The sequence below is a fragment of the Aptenodytes patagonicus genome, chromosome 1 (genome assembly GCF_965638725.1).
Source record: "Aptenodytes patagonicus chromosome 1, bAptPat1.pri.cur, whole genome shotgun sequence".
NCBI classification, from domain to species: domain Eukaryota; kingdom Metazoa; phylum Chordata; class Aves; order Sphenisciformes; family Spheniscidae; genus Aptenodytes; species Aptenodytes patagonicus.
Window position 1 is genome coordinate 225,284,445 of NC_134949.1, and position 14,300 is coordinate 225,298,744.

The 14,300-nt window shown below is 40.2% G+C and overlaps 1 protein-coding gene across 1 annotated transcript in view; it reads right to left on the reverse strand.

The window, feature by feature from the left end:
- Nucleotides 1-14,300, reverse strand: part of UVRAG (UV radiation resistance associated) — a 99,765-nt gene that overhangs the window by 14,528 nt on the left and 70,937 nt on the right. Inside the window, exon 14 of the mRNA XM_076328490.1 lies at nucleotides 1,631-1,722. Within this exon, the coding sequence (XP_076184605.1) occupies nucleotides 1,631-1,722 (92 nt within the window). The remainder of the gene's footprint in view (nucleotides 1-1,630; nucleotides 1,723-14,300) is intronic.

The window sequence follows — 14,300 nt, forward strand, 5'->3', positions numbered from 1 at the left end:
GCCTGAGACTATTTATCACATAACGCTTTTGCTGCATTAATTTCAGAAAAGTATTTCCATCACCAGAAAAATTCACTTTGTGCTACGCTGCCTCTCTACCTGTCATGCAGAACATGACAAGAGGCTAGTCTGCATTACACTAAGAGAGGTTTTGCTACTTCTGCTGGTTTAACATGAAGGGAATTCAGATATAATATGAATAGCGCTAGAAAGCTTTAACTCCACTGTTAAAGAAGGGCCAGTGCCACAATATTTAGTGTCATTTCACATCAGATTTAAAAACTAGCTCAAGCTTCGTTTTGAGTCTCCCCTAAAAGCCATATACTAGTCCAAAAATATTGAGGTTTGGCTATTAGTGCTTTGTAGTTCATTATCTTATTAGGAAGAACTAGTTTCCTTTAGGAAGACTGGAAGCACTCTTTCATCTCAATTTAGCATAATATGTGCCAAAAGTAATTATTTCCTAGATCAACTGAAGCAGCAAGGGAGTCCATATCCATCACCAGAGCATCTGGCAGCAAAACCTGCTGGGGTTAGGTCACACTGGATGGTATTTTCAATACCTTGGAGTATCCAGGGCATCTGCACGGGGCCAGGTATGACACAGGGACCACACAAGACCCGTGCAACTTTGGGGCAGTGAATAACTAACCTAGGGATCCTGAAACGGCACAACGCTATGTTTGGGTGGGATTCAGGCACCCGAAGAATGGAGGTGAGAACGCAGGACAAAGTAACTGTTTAAGGCAAGGCTGCTGTTTAACTGGTAAGGCTGCATGAGCGCACACAACTCAACATAAAAAATGAGAATACAAAGCATCTAACACCTGCAGAATTACACTTGCTAGTGAATCACCTTCCACATTTCTAAAGTTCATCTCAGTGGGTTTAAGAAGAATCGGTCAAGCCTCATGCTCAAACAACTGCTGCAAGATAAGCCTACGCTAACTTTAGTCTTATAACATAGAAACCAGTCTGCTTTGATTTTCTACACAGACAGCAGAGAGTGAGTCTGAATCCTCCAGAGTGCATCAGAGCAGAAGCATCAAGAATTTCCCTGGAAGGTTACTATAACCTTCAGTTACTCATTAACGTAGCTTCCCATTTAGCAACAACACTCAAAATGCAACAGCTATTTTCATTAGCAGCAATTATACTCAACACAAATTGTGCTGATTATAATTCACAGATTCCCATGCAGCTCACCTGAATTACACATTCAAAGCAAATGGGAAGCCAGGTACTGACCAGGCTAAGACCTGTTCTGCTAAGGTTGTTACACCTTTCTACCCTCCTGGACTATCGTAATACAGAAGGTGCATCTGCTACCAACCCTTAGATACAGTCTTAAAGGAATGATTAATTCACCTCCCTTTAGCGAAGAACATTGCTTTTCAGTCTTCCCCCGCCCCCTCACTCCCACAAGAAGGGTTGTGGGCCCATCACATGGATGATATTAAAAGAGCAGAAGGAAATTGCGGACACCTTACATGGCCCGTATTTTGGGGAAGTCTCAATCTTCACCAAGCACGCTTAACTCTTATGAAGAGGAGCTGCTTGTTTCTGAAAAGTTTTTACAGCTAACTTTTTTGTAGCATCCACCTCTTTTTAATTACAAAAAAATACTTACCATCTAACCATTAGCCCAAGCTCCATGAAGTTTTTCAGGTTAGGAAGAGTTTGCCTTAGATCTGGAGTACTCAGCCCATGTTGATATCTAAGCTACAAGAACAGAAAAAACCTAAAATTAGCACAGCTTTCCAAATCCCAGATTCCAATGAATATAACATTATGGTCAGTTAATTTACTAGGTTTTCAAAGAAAATGTACGATAATCAAGCAGTTTCAAGAGATCTATTCACCTTAAGGAAATGTTCCATTTAATACTCATAACCTCCTATTAGCAAAACCCACCCAAGAACAGTGGCAAAATAATCCGTCAATCTGACTGTTAAACCTCATTACACTTTTTCCGTTTCCAATCTGTAACAGGAGAGCAGCCGCACAGCTTAGTAAGAATACAGCCATTAAGTGAAAAGACCAAATTTCAACGCAGTGTTCTATATTCACCGATGCAAAACATCTATTTGTGCACAAGGGTCATGTGTCATCCTGAACGTATCAATGGACGCTGGAATCAGGAGTGGAATTATTACAGCAATATCAACTAGTAAAAATACACACTGTCACACAACCCATCTAAATCTGTGTTCCTTTTACAGTTTACATCAACGTTTAAACTGCTGCTATTATTCTCATAATTAAACCCAGCATTCAAATACAATGCCGTGTAGCTAAGAGAAAGGCTTCAAGCACTGACCTACTTTAACCCAAGTATTAACTCCTATGTGGGTGCAAACATAAATGAAAAGATTCAATACACTGACTCCACGCAAACCGCAACTTGCTTTTACCCTCAGATTATCAAATGAGGTACACGTGACATAACTGTCACTGCTGGTAATTATAAACCACTTATTTAAGAAGTCCCCAAACTAAAAATACCTCCGAAGAAAATGGCACACGGAAGGGAAAAAGTCTTTCCTTCAGGTTTCAATCTCAAAACTTCCGGGAAACTTTGCAGGGAAATTTATCCCTTGTGTGGTTAAAATATGAAAAAAAAAAATCCCTAAATTCCAAAATCTTTAAGACTACTGGAATGAAGCAATATCAACGTGATACGCAGCTGTCAGTGGATGTTAACACTCTCTAGAAGTCACAGCTGGCCTCCAATATACACATACAGTAACTGCACAAATTCCATACTGATAGAGCTACTTGCTGAAACACGGAACAATCCCACTCAAAGTTAAATTCGTTTTTTTAGAATTACACACCTGTTTCCATAATTCATGAAAGTAAGGTATAGGCAAGTATCCTCTAAGTTGGAAAGATTTCTGACTTCTCCCAAACAATGGACCAATCAGTTTTTCACAGAAGACGACTCTTGAAATTGGGAATTATTTCTATGCTTGTCCGAGATTTAGAAAGAAAAATTGCTTTGGAAGAAAATCATCCTCAGTACTGCACTGTACAACAGGAGGCCATTTATTACACAGTTTATTATTTCCATATGGACACAGTCAAGTCATATGGTGGGCTCGGATTCATATTTTCTGCTACAATGACAGAACCTGGATTAAGACAACCATACAATATAAATTACTAAACGATCACCACATTCTCCTGATGGGATTACAGTGGATTCGGTTAACCAAAGAACTAGCCTGGGGCAAAAGAAATGAAGAGGAAAAAAAAGGAAAAAACCAAACACATTATGTTTATTCCTCCTACTACAATCAAATGTTCATAGAATACCCCTTTTTATAGTCATCCTAAAATTCTAAAGTTTCAGAGCATGAAAAGAATTGGATTAAGGGATCTCTCTATTTCCAAAAGCCACGATCAGAAGAATGCGAGACACTCTTGTATCAAAATATGAGCAAAACCACTGTTTCTGCTAAAACACATTTTCATATTGCAAATAGGAGAGATGCAGAGTAAGTAAAGTTAGGATGTAAGTTTTGTGAAACCTCTAGGAAAAAAAAAAATACAATTTAACTTTATAAACTGCATTCTATTTTGGCTTTGTAATAGCTTAAAAACAAAGCACTATTGCCTTATGTGTCTGTATCAATACAAGCTGACAACAATGTATTTACAAAACAAACCTACAAGTGCTCCCAAAAGCCACTGAAAAACTCACCTGCCTTCTAGTGACAGGAAAAGAAAAAAAAAAAAAATTAAAAAAAAAAATCAGTCAAAGCATCAGAGCCATGAGTTACTTCCCAGGTTTTAGTCTGGTTCCAAAATCACCCCCGCATTAATGCAACAAGGTTAACTCCTACTTCGCAGTGGTCTGCAGCAGTTTCACGTACCCCCCAAAAAGAAATCTCTCTACCTCTGTTGAATGAGAGAACCCACTGCACGTACAGCACACAGCAAACGGGAGCACGGGGGGGGGGGGAGAGATTTCTCTTTAACTTGAACTCTTCCTCCTCCTGCTCTTACCCTCTGACAACGCTGCACCATTAGTAAGGACTGGGTTTTTTTCCCCCAAACCAAGCATTTCTCATACACCTTTCCTTAAGTTTAATATTTTTTTAACAGCCACCACCACACACACTGGGATAGTTACTCCACCTCATCCAATAAATAGCAAGACACTGAACAACAGTAATAACCATCACCTGTGACCTGTTACAACAGGATTCACACAAGTACCCTTTAACATCAAAATCGATTTTAAAGAGAGAAGAATGTAGGGAGAGGACAGCTGCTTTGCCCATGAGAATTAAAAGGAACTTAAAGATAGAGCTCAGCATTATGGAAGACGTAAAGAGAAAAGAGGCAAGAAAGAGCAGTGAAACGTGATGTCCGGGTAGGAAAACAAAAGCGGAAAGAGGTGACAGTGTGCCGTCTTGATTCTCCTAAGAAACCGAGTTCACATTTCAATTGTTGCTATTAAACATCACCCATCTCCACCCGCCCCACACTAAGCTTCCAAAGGAAACAAGTATCATTTGCAAAAGCAGCATTTTATTTAAAGATTAGATTGTTCCTTCAGGATATTACAGACCCGGCCACCCAAAGAAAATGCGCCTGTTTTAATTTGAGTGAACAAGTGTCCGAGACTTGCGTTCACATTTATGACCGTGTGTTCTCCATGGGACTGTGAGTAAATCATTAATGATGTTCGAGTAATAAAATATTAATTGCTATTTCCTTACAAACATTTAGCTCCCATATACAGCTTTGTTTTCCCAAGTGCTGTGTGAAACGTTACTTGATTGAACAAAACCACGTAGCAAACACGAACTGGAAAACAAGTAAGCTAAAGACATCAGACACGTCAGACAGGACTCCGAGTCTGCTCTCGTACCAGTCACTAGCAACACTTACTCCACAGAAACAAGCGTAGCAGATGAGATGCATCGTATTTTATGAACAGCTGAAGACAGAATAACTTAAGGGTACTGACATTTAAGAGGAAAAAAAAAATCTCACTTTGTAATTTCTTTCAATTACACAGATTTATTCCTTTTACTCATCCCCAAAAGAGGAAAGTTTCAACATTTTATTGTACTTTGTTGCTTTGGCTTCTGTGTTAACTGACATCATTCCAAGCTATTTAATTGGAGATGTAAAGAAGTGGCTAGTAAACTGTAACTGGAAAAAAAAATATGTATTACATATTCATGTTTCTACAGGCTTGTAGAAAACAAAGCTCAGTTCATCCGACTTGATTTCTTTCTCAGAAAACTTGTATCCCAACCTCTGACACTACAAATCCAGTGTGATAAACTTAAGAATTTCAGCATTATGAAAAGACTTTGAAAAGAGGACAGACAGTATTTATCACTGTCAGCAGGTAACTGCCTAGACTGCTTTTGTAAAATCTGAGTTTTTTGTTTGTCCTAAGACAATTTCAGGAAGTACCTGTACGGAAGAATCTGAAGAAAGAGGAGATTCAATTTATATTAAGGTCGACTACCTCTATAGGAGACCAGCCTATCATACTAGTGGGTATTTTGTATTACACTTGCTAATTATTCCAACATCACAGAAAACCATAAACATTGAAATAAGCTGCACTTAAAACAACGGTTCTCAGAATGAAAGATAGATTTATTCTTAAAACTTGCATTAGTTTTCTAATAAAATGTTTAAACACTTAATTTCCATCCAACATTATGAAAATTGTTCCAGCTAACACAACCACAGTATTAGCTGTAGGTGAGGCACGACAAACAAATTAAAGTTAACTCATAACAAGCCGGGCACAATTGGTTTAGATACTTTAGGAAGAGGGAAAAAAAAAAGAATTAATATTCAGTTGCTCCAGTTTCTACCTGCATTTCCTTCTGTGCAACGGTTTGAGCTTCTACTGGAAGGAAGCTGTCTGCCCTCAGCAGTGAATCAGCTCCACCCCGAGCATCTCTACAGCGCTCCTGCCATCCAAGCGTCTTCCAAGTAATTTATTTTGTCAACTAGACTGTTATACTTAACTAAAATCATGTCAGACAACATAAAAGCTTGCCACCTTCCTAGAGATAACAATCCCACGATAACAACACTCATTCATCAAATCATGACAAGTGTAGCTACCTCATTTGTTAACTAATTAAAATACAAACCTGCAAAGGTTCAGTTACTCTCCTATAAAGTCCATAGGATAAGAAGTACTAGAACTATTAAAGTTTTTCAAATAAGTTGGCTTAAAAAGAAACCATTTAGCCATCTTCCTATTTCTGGGTAATATCAGATTGCACCCAAGATCAAAATTGGGGCTTTTGCCACTAAGGGGCTGCCTCTTAAGAAAAATAACAATAACCTGCATTTATGTGCAAAGAAAAATAGCCCATTTCCTATACTAATTCCTGTAACAGTATTTAATGACTAATGGTATACAAGCGTATATATTTGCTTCCAGCCAGAAACCATGGAGTACCTTGACTGGAATATCCTTTTTTGGGAGCACAGAATGACTCCAATTCTGAACTCATCTGTTCATCATTTACCATATTGTTTCCCCAGCCATCTCCATCTTGTTCTAAGACATGTGGAAGCACTCTTACAGCTCAGACTATGTTAATAAAGTTCAAAATACCAGCCACTTCAGTACATGTCATGCATAATACTCGAGTCTGCACTGAAACCCCCAGCAGTTTTGCGCTTCCCTTAGTCTCCACTGCAGGCAACTGGTCCTTGATGTCGTAGCACCGTCTGTACCTACACAAGAGGTGGACCCAGCCCACTACTACACTGTGCGAGCTCATGTACCGTTAGGGCAGTCAAGGGCCATTTATGAATTATTTTCAGTTAAATGAGGAGTTTTTCCTGATAGCATCAAGCATTTAAAAGGACATCCACTCCACAAGTGTGAAAACCCACAAACAAAAATAGAAGCAAAAGCGTACTTTCAATCAAGTTTGCAGTATTGGTTAGAAGCCAAGCATTTACATAAGGTTTTCAGAGGATGTCAAATGCTGGGACTTAAATATAAAATGCAAGTTTTAATAAAATGACATAGTTAATTGTTTTACAAGATCCTGGATGACTTTTCAGAGTATGAAGGAGCACTGGCTGGGATTCAGATGACTAAGCACTGCAATAATGAAAACAGAAAGCGTTGTTATAATGCCTGTTGCTATATAAACAACCTTGGGGGATCAGTGAAATAATGCCTGCTGCTATATAAACAGTTGTATGTGTTTATACCTTTTGGGGGAATTATAAAATTTTAGATTATTTGCACTCTTACCATGTTGCTTGCCTTTGTTTTATTAAATCTAGCTAGTTCTAGCTCTGAACAGCTATGTGGGTTTACCGAAAAACCCTTAAGCTGCAACATTAGCGCAACTTGTTCTGATATCAATCAGCTCTTTAGATAGCGTATCTCAAAACTAAACATTTAAAATTCATTTTTATTTTTCATATTTAAAAGACTGTCAGTACACATCTATCACAGTTTGGAAGTAAATCTAACCAAGGCTTTTTTTTTTTAAGCTTCTTGGGGAAGTAGGAGAGGGGAAAAAAGCAACATAGCGACTACTGTGATTATAACAAGTCTTTAAGTCCTCGATCTTGCTTTCAGAAGGAGCAAATAGAAGACTGCCACAGTAGTGACAGCCCTCATCCAAACAAGAGGAAGTGCTCAAATACACAGCTATTTTTATGGAAATGCTGACTCGTATCTTGATATGCCAACGCCTGCCTCCTCCTCCCAAGTGGATTTCAATGCTGTTCAGAGGTGCACCCTGAAAAGCAGATGTTTAACTTGCAATTCCTCTAAGAGTACTAAACTAACAAGAAAAACAAGTTACATCAACATCCTTGAAGACCCATGTCCTTCATTAATCCATTGGGCACACGCTTTAAAGTTCCTCAAGCTGACCCAGCGTACTTAAAAAAGCCTTCATGAAAGCCATCTTAAAGGACTCCCATCACAATTTTGATTTAGCAATAACAAATAAGGCATACAAACAGCAATCAAAGCAGTAACGGGAGATAACAATTCCATTTTATGCTGTCCCTTCAAAGGCTGCTTGCAATCACACTGTTATTTTTAAAACAGGCTTAGTCTAAACTAGCCTGATTTCCCCCCCATTTACAAGGCAGAGGCTGCTATCAATAAGATACTCTCCTCTTCTCTTACTTTGATCTGTAACAGTGATAACTAGCAGTCGAGATGCTGCAAAGTCACTGGTCCAAGACAGTCAATGCTACAGTTAGGAAATTTTGATCCCTACGTTATGGTTAAGTGTCTACACACATTAGGTTAGCATGGAGCTCTAACTGATTCCGTTCTTACTAACTGCATCAAATTCAGATGGCAGCTTTTCCTCACCCACTGGTTCTTGCTAGCCCAAGAACAGCCTGTCTTCCTTTCCTCTCCTCGCCGGCTAGAGAATTTTAATTCGCTTCCATCTGAAAGGCAGGGGAAATTCATGCATGAAATCTAAGTACAGGAGTGATTCAGCAGCGAGCAGGGAAACTACATTCTCATCTGATAACGGATCAAATTCCCTTCTACCTTCTTTGATTTGCCTTAGAATTATATTAAGCTGCTTCTTCCCCTCACATCCACCCAAATACAAAGTCTGATCATTATTCAAACACAGCAGCAGCCTGGACGCTAATGCTCAGCAACTTGTAATATTCTGCCAAACGCTTATGAAGTAGTTTTCTTCTAATTTTTAAAACTGAAATGTGATAATAGGCAATGTTTAATACTGGATTTTGGTTTCACAGCAATAGTGTTTATTGGAGGTAGACCACAAGAAAATAAGGAAATAGGAGTACGTGTTTGAGTACATGCAGAACACACTGTAGAACTAAACATTTAGATGAGCCAAAAGCCGCGTTTCCTCCAGGACTCTCTCGCTCGTATTCGTGAAACCCTTCCTGAGAGTAAACACAATACCCCTCCAGAGAGGCCTCAAACATTAGCCTTCATGGTTCGAGTCTGGTGTCCCAGCAAGGATATGGGAAACCATCGGCAAAGACAGGCTGGGGGAAACAGCCACTTACATAAGTAAACTAGTCCTGTAAAATTTGGTGGTTAGTGGGCTCGTCATAAAAATAACATATATGGGCCCCCTTGCCCATAAAGGTGCCTCTCGTATACCATGACCGTTTTACAGAAAGAACATTAAAAAAAGAGCAATTGAGAAGACAGAGCAATTACTGGCCTCGGAAAAGCTTCCCCCCTTCCCCAGTGAAGCACTCAAATAACTAAAACCATGTTGACTGTTCGGCTGTAGTCTTGCTGCATTATAGCTTGATGAGATGAAACTATACAGCATAACCTTTCCAGGTTCAGGTCAGAACTTCTTAAAACGCCTCGGTATCACAAAGTGATGTTTATTGGATTATAAGACATGGGCACACTTACCCTATGACCTCATTCATCCTGAACTTTTGTATTAAAAATCATTACATCAGGCAGAGAACAAAAGGTCAGATGTGCAAAAGCCAGAAGGAGCAAGACAAGTAACATCTTGTACCTACATCTTAAATATGACGTTTTCTTTATGCATTTAGCTCCCCAAGTGTAATTTTTGCACTGCACGAGAACATCTGAAGGTTGCTTTTTACCTACAAACACCAAAAGGGCAACAGTCTCAGGAGTGCACAGGTAGGTACAGTGAATTCACCCACCTTGTCCTGGCTGGAAATCCGAGTGAATATAGGACAGAGCCCAAACTCATCAGCCAGGCCGAAAGGCTGCATGGCTGCACCAGTGCTATGCCATCAGCTCGGGAGGCAGATGAACATCTGCACCCAAGCCTGTGAACTTCTCTCTGCTAGCAATGAGGTTCCAGACTAGATATAAGGAAGAAATGTTTTATGCTGAGGGTGGTGAAGCACTGGCCCAGGTTGCCCAGAGAGGTGGTGGATGCCCCATCCCTGGAAACATTCCAGGTCAGGCTGGACGGGGCTCTGAGCAACCTGCTCTAGTTGAAGATGTCCCTGCTCACGGCAGGGGGGTTGGACTAGATGACCTTCAGCGGTCCCTTCCAACCCAAACCATTCTGTGTTTCTATGATCCCTCAAATGACAGTTCAGAGCGATATAATAAAGTCTCCAAATGAGTTTTGGGAAATTTGCATATGGTCCTACTCGCTCCTCCTACATTTATTCATTACCTTCCTATTTTGATAAATCCCCTCCAATACCAAGCAATTTTCCCATTTGGCATCAGTCTAGCTTTACCTTGTACCTTTAGATGTTACAGGAAAGGAACCTGCAGAATTGTTTCAGAGCGCACGAACAATGCGCTCCATTAGGTACTGCAAACACAAAGTCTTTCAGCTATTTGTTCTTTTATGCTATGTTGGGAAAGCCCTTACTTTAAAATGGGTACAACTGAGCTTTTGGCAGTTTTTTTTAAAGCATTCATCCAGGTTTGTGAAACCCGCTGCTTCAAGTAAAAAAGTCTCTTGCTTTGAGAAAGCATTACTCAAAGAGCAAGTGATTCGGCCCATGCCACAGAGCCTAAATATAGGAAGAATTTGGGGATTCTCAGCTCCCAGCCCCACGATCACCTACGCTGAACTGCTTCCCAAGTATCCATTATGCTACTTTTAACGGGCAAAGGAGATTGACTTCTAAAAAAAAGATTAGATTTTAAATCAAATGGGAAAACCTCTCATTTGAGGAGTATAGAATCAATAGTTTAACCTGTGTAAGGCTTGCTTCCTATCAGGATAACACCATCATTCAGTGAACACCAAATGGCACAAAGACACACCAATACTGGAAATCTTTTCTCATATGATGGAAGATATTTCAAACTTAAAAGCTGAGGTCAGGGAGCATTAAACCAAGGTCTGTTCAGCAATGGCCTTCCTGAAAACAAGTAGCAACTTATATTTGCTAAATTGAACCAGAGGTGTTTTTTTCTATTTACACAATATTAACTTGAGAATTATTCACATGAATTATGCACAAGGCCAGCAAAGAAAGATACATTAGCCCCTTTAGTATTTCCAGTCTCTTGAAAAACAAAATACTTTAAAGCTCTGGATTTCCAAGCGTTCTGGACTGATCAAAAAATAAATGAGCCAATACATATCAGACACTTCTATTCCTTTTGCTGGAGAACAACTTGCTCTAAACTTCAACCGCAGTATATAATAAGCCTAAAAGGCATTTATGGATGATTAAGTAGCTGTCATACCCAAAGCTTTCAAAACAGGATTTGTGCCCTGATGTGCCAAATCCTATGCATAGAAGTATGAGATAAACCCTGCCTCACGGAGCACAAAACATACATATTAAACTATACAACAGAAGAACAAAGGATGTGGGTGGATGGAGAAGTGAAAATAACAGAGGCTCAGGGGAAAAAAAAAAGTCACAGCTTGTCACTTGCTTGCTAATGACAGATAAGAGCAATTTTTATGCATTAAAGCAAGCGAGGTTCCAGGAAATGCTGTGCATTTTAACATGATTTTTTTTTCCCCCCATTAAGAGACGGCAACATGGCAGAAAGCGAGAAGGCTCCTGAAGGAAGAGAAGGGTTCACAAATGAGGTCCATGAATTCCACAGGTGTTAACACTTCATATCTGAAAGTCAAGCTTTCTCTCCAGAGCACACACCCTACTCATTAGGCAAAATTACACACTACATATTTTTCCTACACTAACACATTGTGCCATGGCTTGATAACAGACTTCCCACTTTCCTCTCTTTCAATTTCAAAATGTAGTGCTTATATATACCACAAAGCAGTTTAACTTGGCAAATCACACGTGTTTATGTCAGCTTAACTATATCAGGAGTCCATTTTCCTTTTGATTACTAAATTTTGATTCTCTTTTAAACACATACTCATTTTAAAAAAAAAAAAAAAACTTAGCAGACTGAAGAGTTAACGCACAGAGACGATGACAGCTACATAGTACACAAGTGATCTAACACACAGAGCATGCTTGCAGGGGGTGGTCCCCAAAATTATTTTGGGGAAGTGACTCTAGGCACAGCCGGTGATGCCACCCAACCACGTTGTTCACCCCAGCTCATCTGCTCTGTACCCTCTGCACCCAGAACAAGCAGCACAGCCTCCAGCGCTGCCTGGGCTCAGGCTGCAGATGCGGTGATCAGTACAGGTTGGAGAGCCAAGACCTGTTCCTCCAGGGCGAGTTAACATTGGCCTTTGCTGATCAGTACGGATTGCCTACGGGCAAGGCTAGGCAGGCTTTCATCTGAATGAAAGGGTGACTGTTGCTACAGCTAATCCAGTCTCATTTCAACCTGTTTTATCTTGGCATGGGTGATAGGAAAGGAAAAAAAAGAAAGCCTTCCAACAAGTTTGCAAAAAACGTATGTAAATTCCCCAATTCTAAATGATCTGGCTAGGTATCAGCCCATTGCTACCCTAGGAGACTTTCAGGAATGAAACCTCTCCTAAAAGCTTTTGGCTCTATGCAGCTGGAGAAGGTACTTTGTGGTTTTTCAGGTGCAGTCCCTTCCTCTTAACATTAAAATGAATGCTTGGCACTTTACAAGATGAGGACTCAACTCCGGCTTCAACCTGTGCTCTTTCAAGAACACTTTTCCCAATGCAGTTAAATTGGCCACAAATTCAGACAGTGCATTCTTTCTGAGCTGCATGTTTTATGATCTTAGTTTAGGGGCCTCATAAAAGATGTAGTGTGCGAGTCACAGTATCCTACACTCAAAGGGTCATAACCACTGCATCTACACCGATACCCACAGAACTCTTAAAGACACTTCTGCTCGGTAGTGTTTATTGCCAAAACAAATTTCTAGTCCTAACATTTCTGCCGTTCAACTTCCCATGGAAAAGTTTAATAGTTTCTATTATAAAGTTGATTTTCTCACATGTTTGATAGTCTAATAGAGCCAGAAACTGAACATCTTGCCTCATTTCACATTTAAGAGCTGAATTTCAGTTCAGTTTCTTACATATGGCACTAGTATATAAGCATTCAACTTTTATTCCATGCAGCTATTAGAAAGATATCAGTTTGACTGCAACTAAAATACGTCAAGAAGTATTTTGCTTTCCTTCTACGCTTCTGTGAATGTTACCTACCTCGTGCATTAGACAAGTAACTGAAACAAAAAGCGCCATTCCCAGGAGAGCAGCATTGGCTGATGAACATCTCTAGCAGGTTACACAAAGCACATAAACATTGCCTGCCACCATGTGGACACAGCGACGCTGGACACACGAAAGGAGGGCTAGACACAAGTTACTTGCTTGGATCTGTATTGCACTGATGTGAAAACAAACATCCTTGGGGGAACTGACAAAAGATTGAGCCATTTTTTTCATGTCAAATAGCAAAGTTTGTCTGTTGCTAATGACTGTCAGATGAAAGCAGAACTATTCTTTGGCCAGGGCTGAGCAAATCATGCCAGTGTGAATAGGAAAATCAGACTAACATCACTCAACGGCTGTCTGACAAAACAAATCAAGGCTGGATCAGAAGAGAAGCCTTGCCTTGTGAGGCAATTGTGAGCACACGTTCAACATGAACAGAAAAAACCTCAACTCATGCAGCGTAACAAATCAAAAATTTCACAAAACCTGGATGCGATGCCTGGGAAGGTATGCTCTGACTGCCACCAGCTGCAGAGCCTCCCTGACAAACCCCAGTGATGAACTGGGGTAAGACTAGACACATTCACTCCTTAGCTTGGCCCTAGGGAGTTAAAGAGTTGCAGAACAGTCCAAATTCATTTGACACCCTGTTTTGCGAGTCTCCTTTCAAGAGCCAGTAGTTTAGGCAAGGACAGAACACCACCATTTCTGGGGCCACGTCCACTAAAGCCAGATGGAGGTAGTGACCAAGGTCACAGCCGCCACAAGACTCAAAGGGGTCTCACAGCGATCATAGTTCTGGTCTATAGTTCTATAGGGAAGCTGGGATGAGACTCAGAATAAGAAATCCAGAAGATCAAGAGACAAATTAACTTCCACCCCCTTCGGTGGCTGTCCGAAATACTAAGTCATCATTTGATACTCAAGAGTTGCAAATAAGTTGATTGTCCCATGCAAGAAAATGCTGCAGTAAATCCCCTTGTGACCAGGACCAGAAGAAACTAACTCTACAGCTACAAAGCAATTATCTCCTCTCCAAGCAATCTTGCAACCAGACGAGGAATAGTGACTGTCAAGTATCATGCAAGAGACAACCTCTTCAATACCTAAAGGAATTGGGAGTTTAATGAACAAGATGGTCACGCTCTCTTCAATGGCTACACATCTTATATGCATGGGTTAGAAATAACGACCAATGCAGGAAAGAAACCTTGTAATATC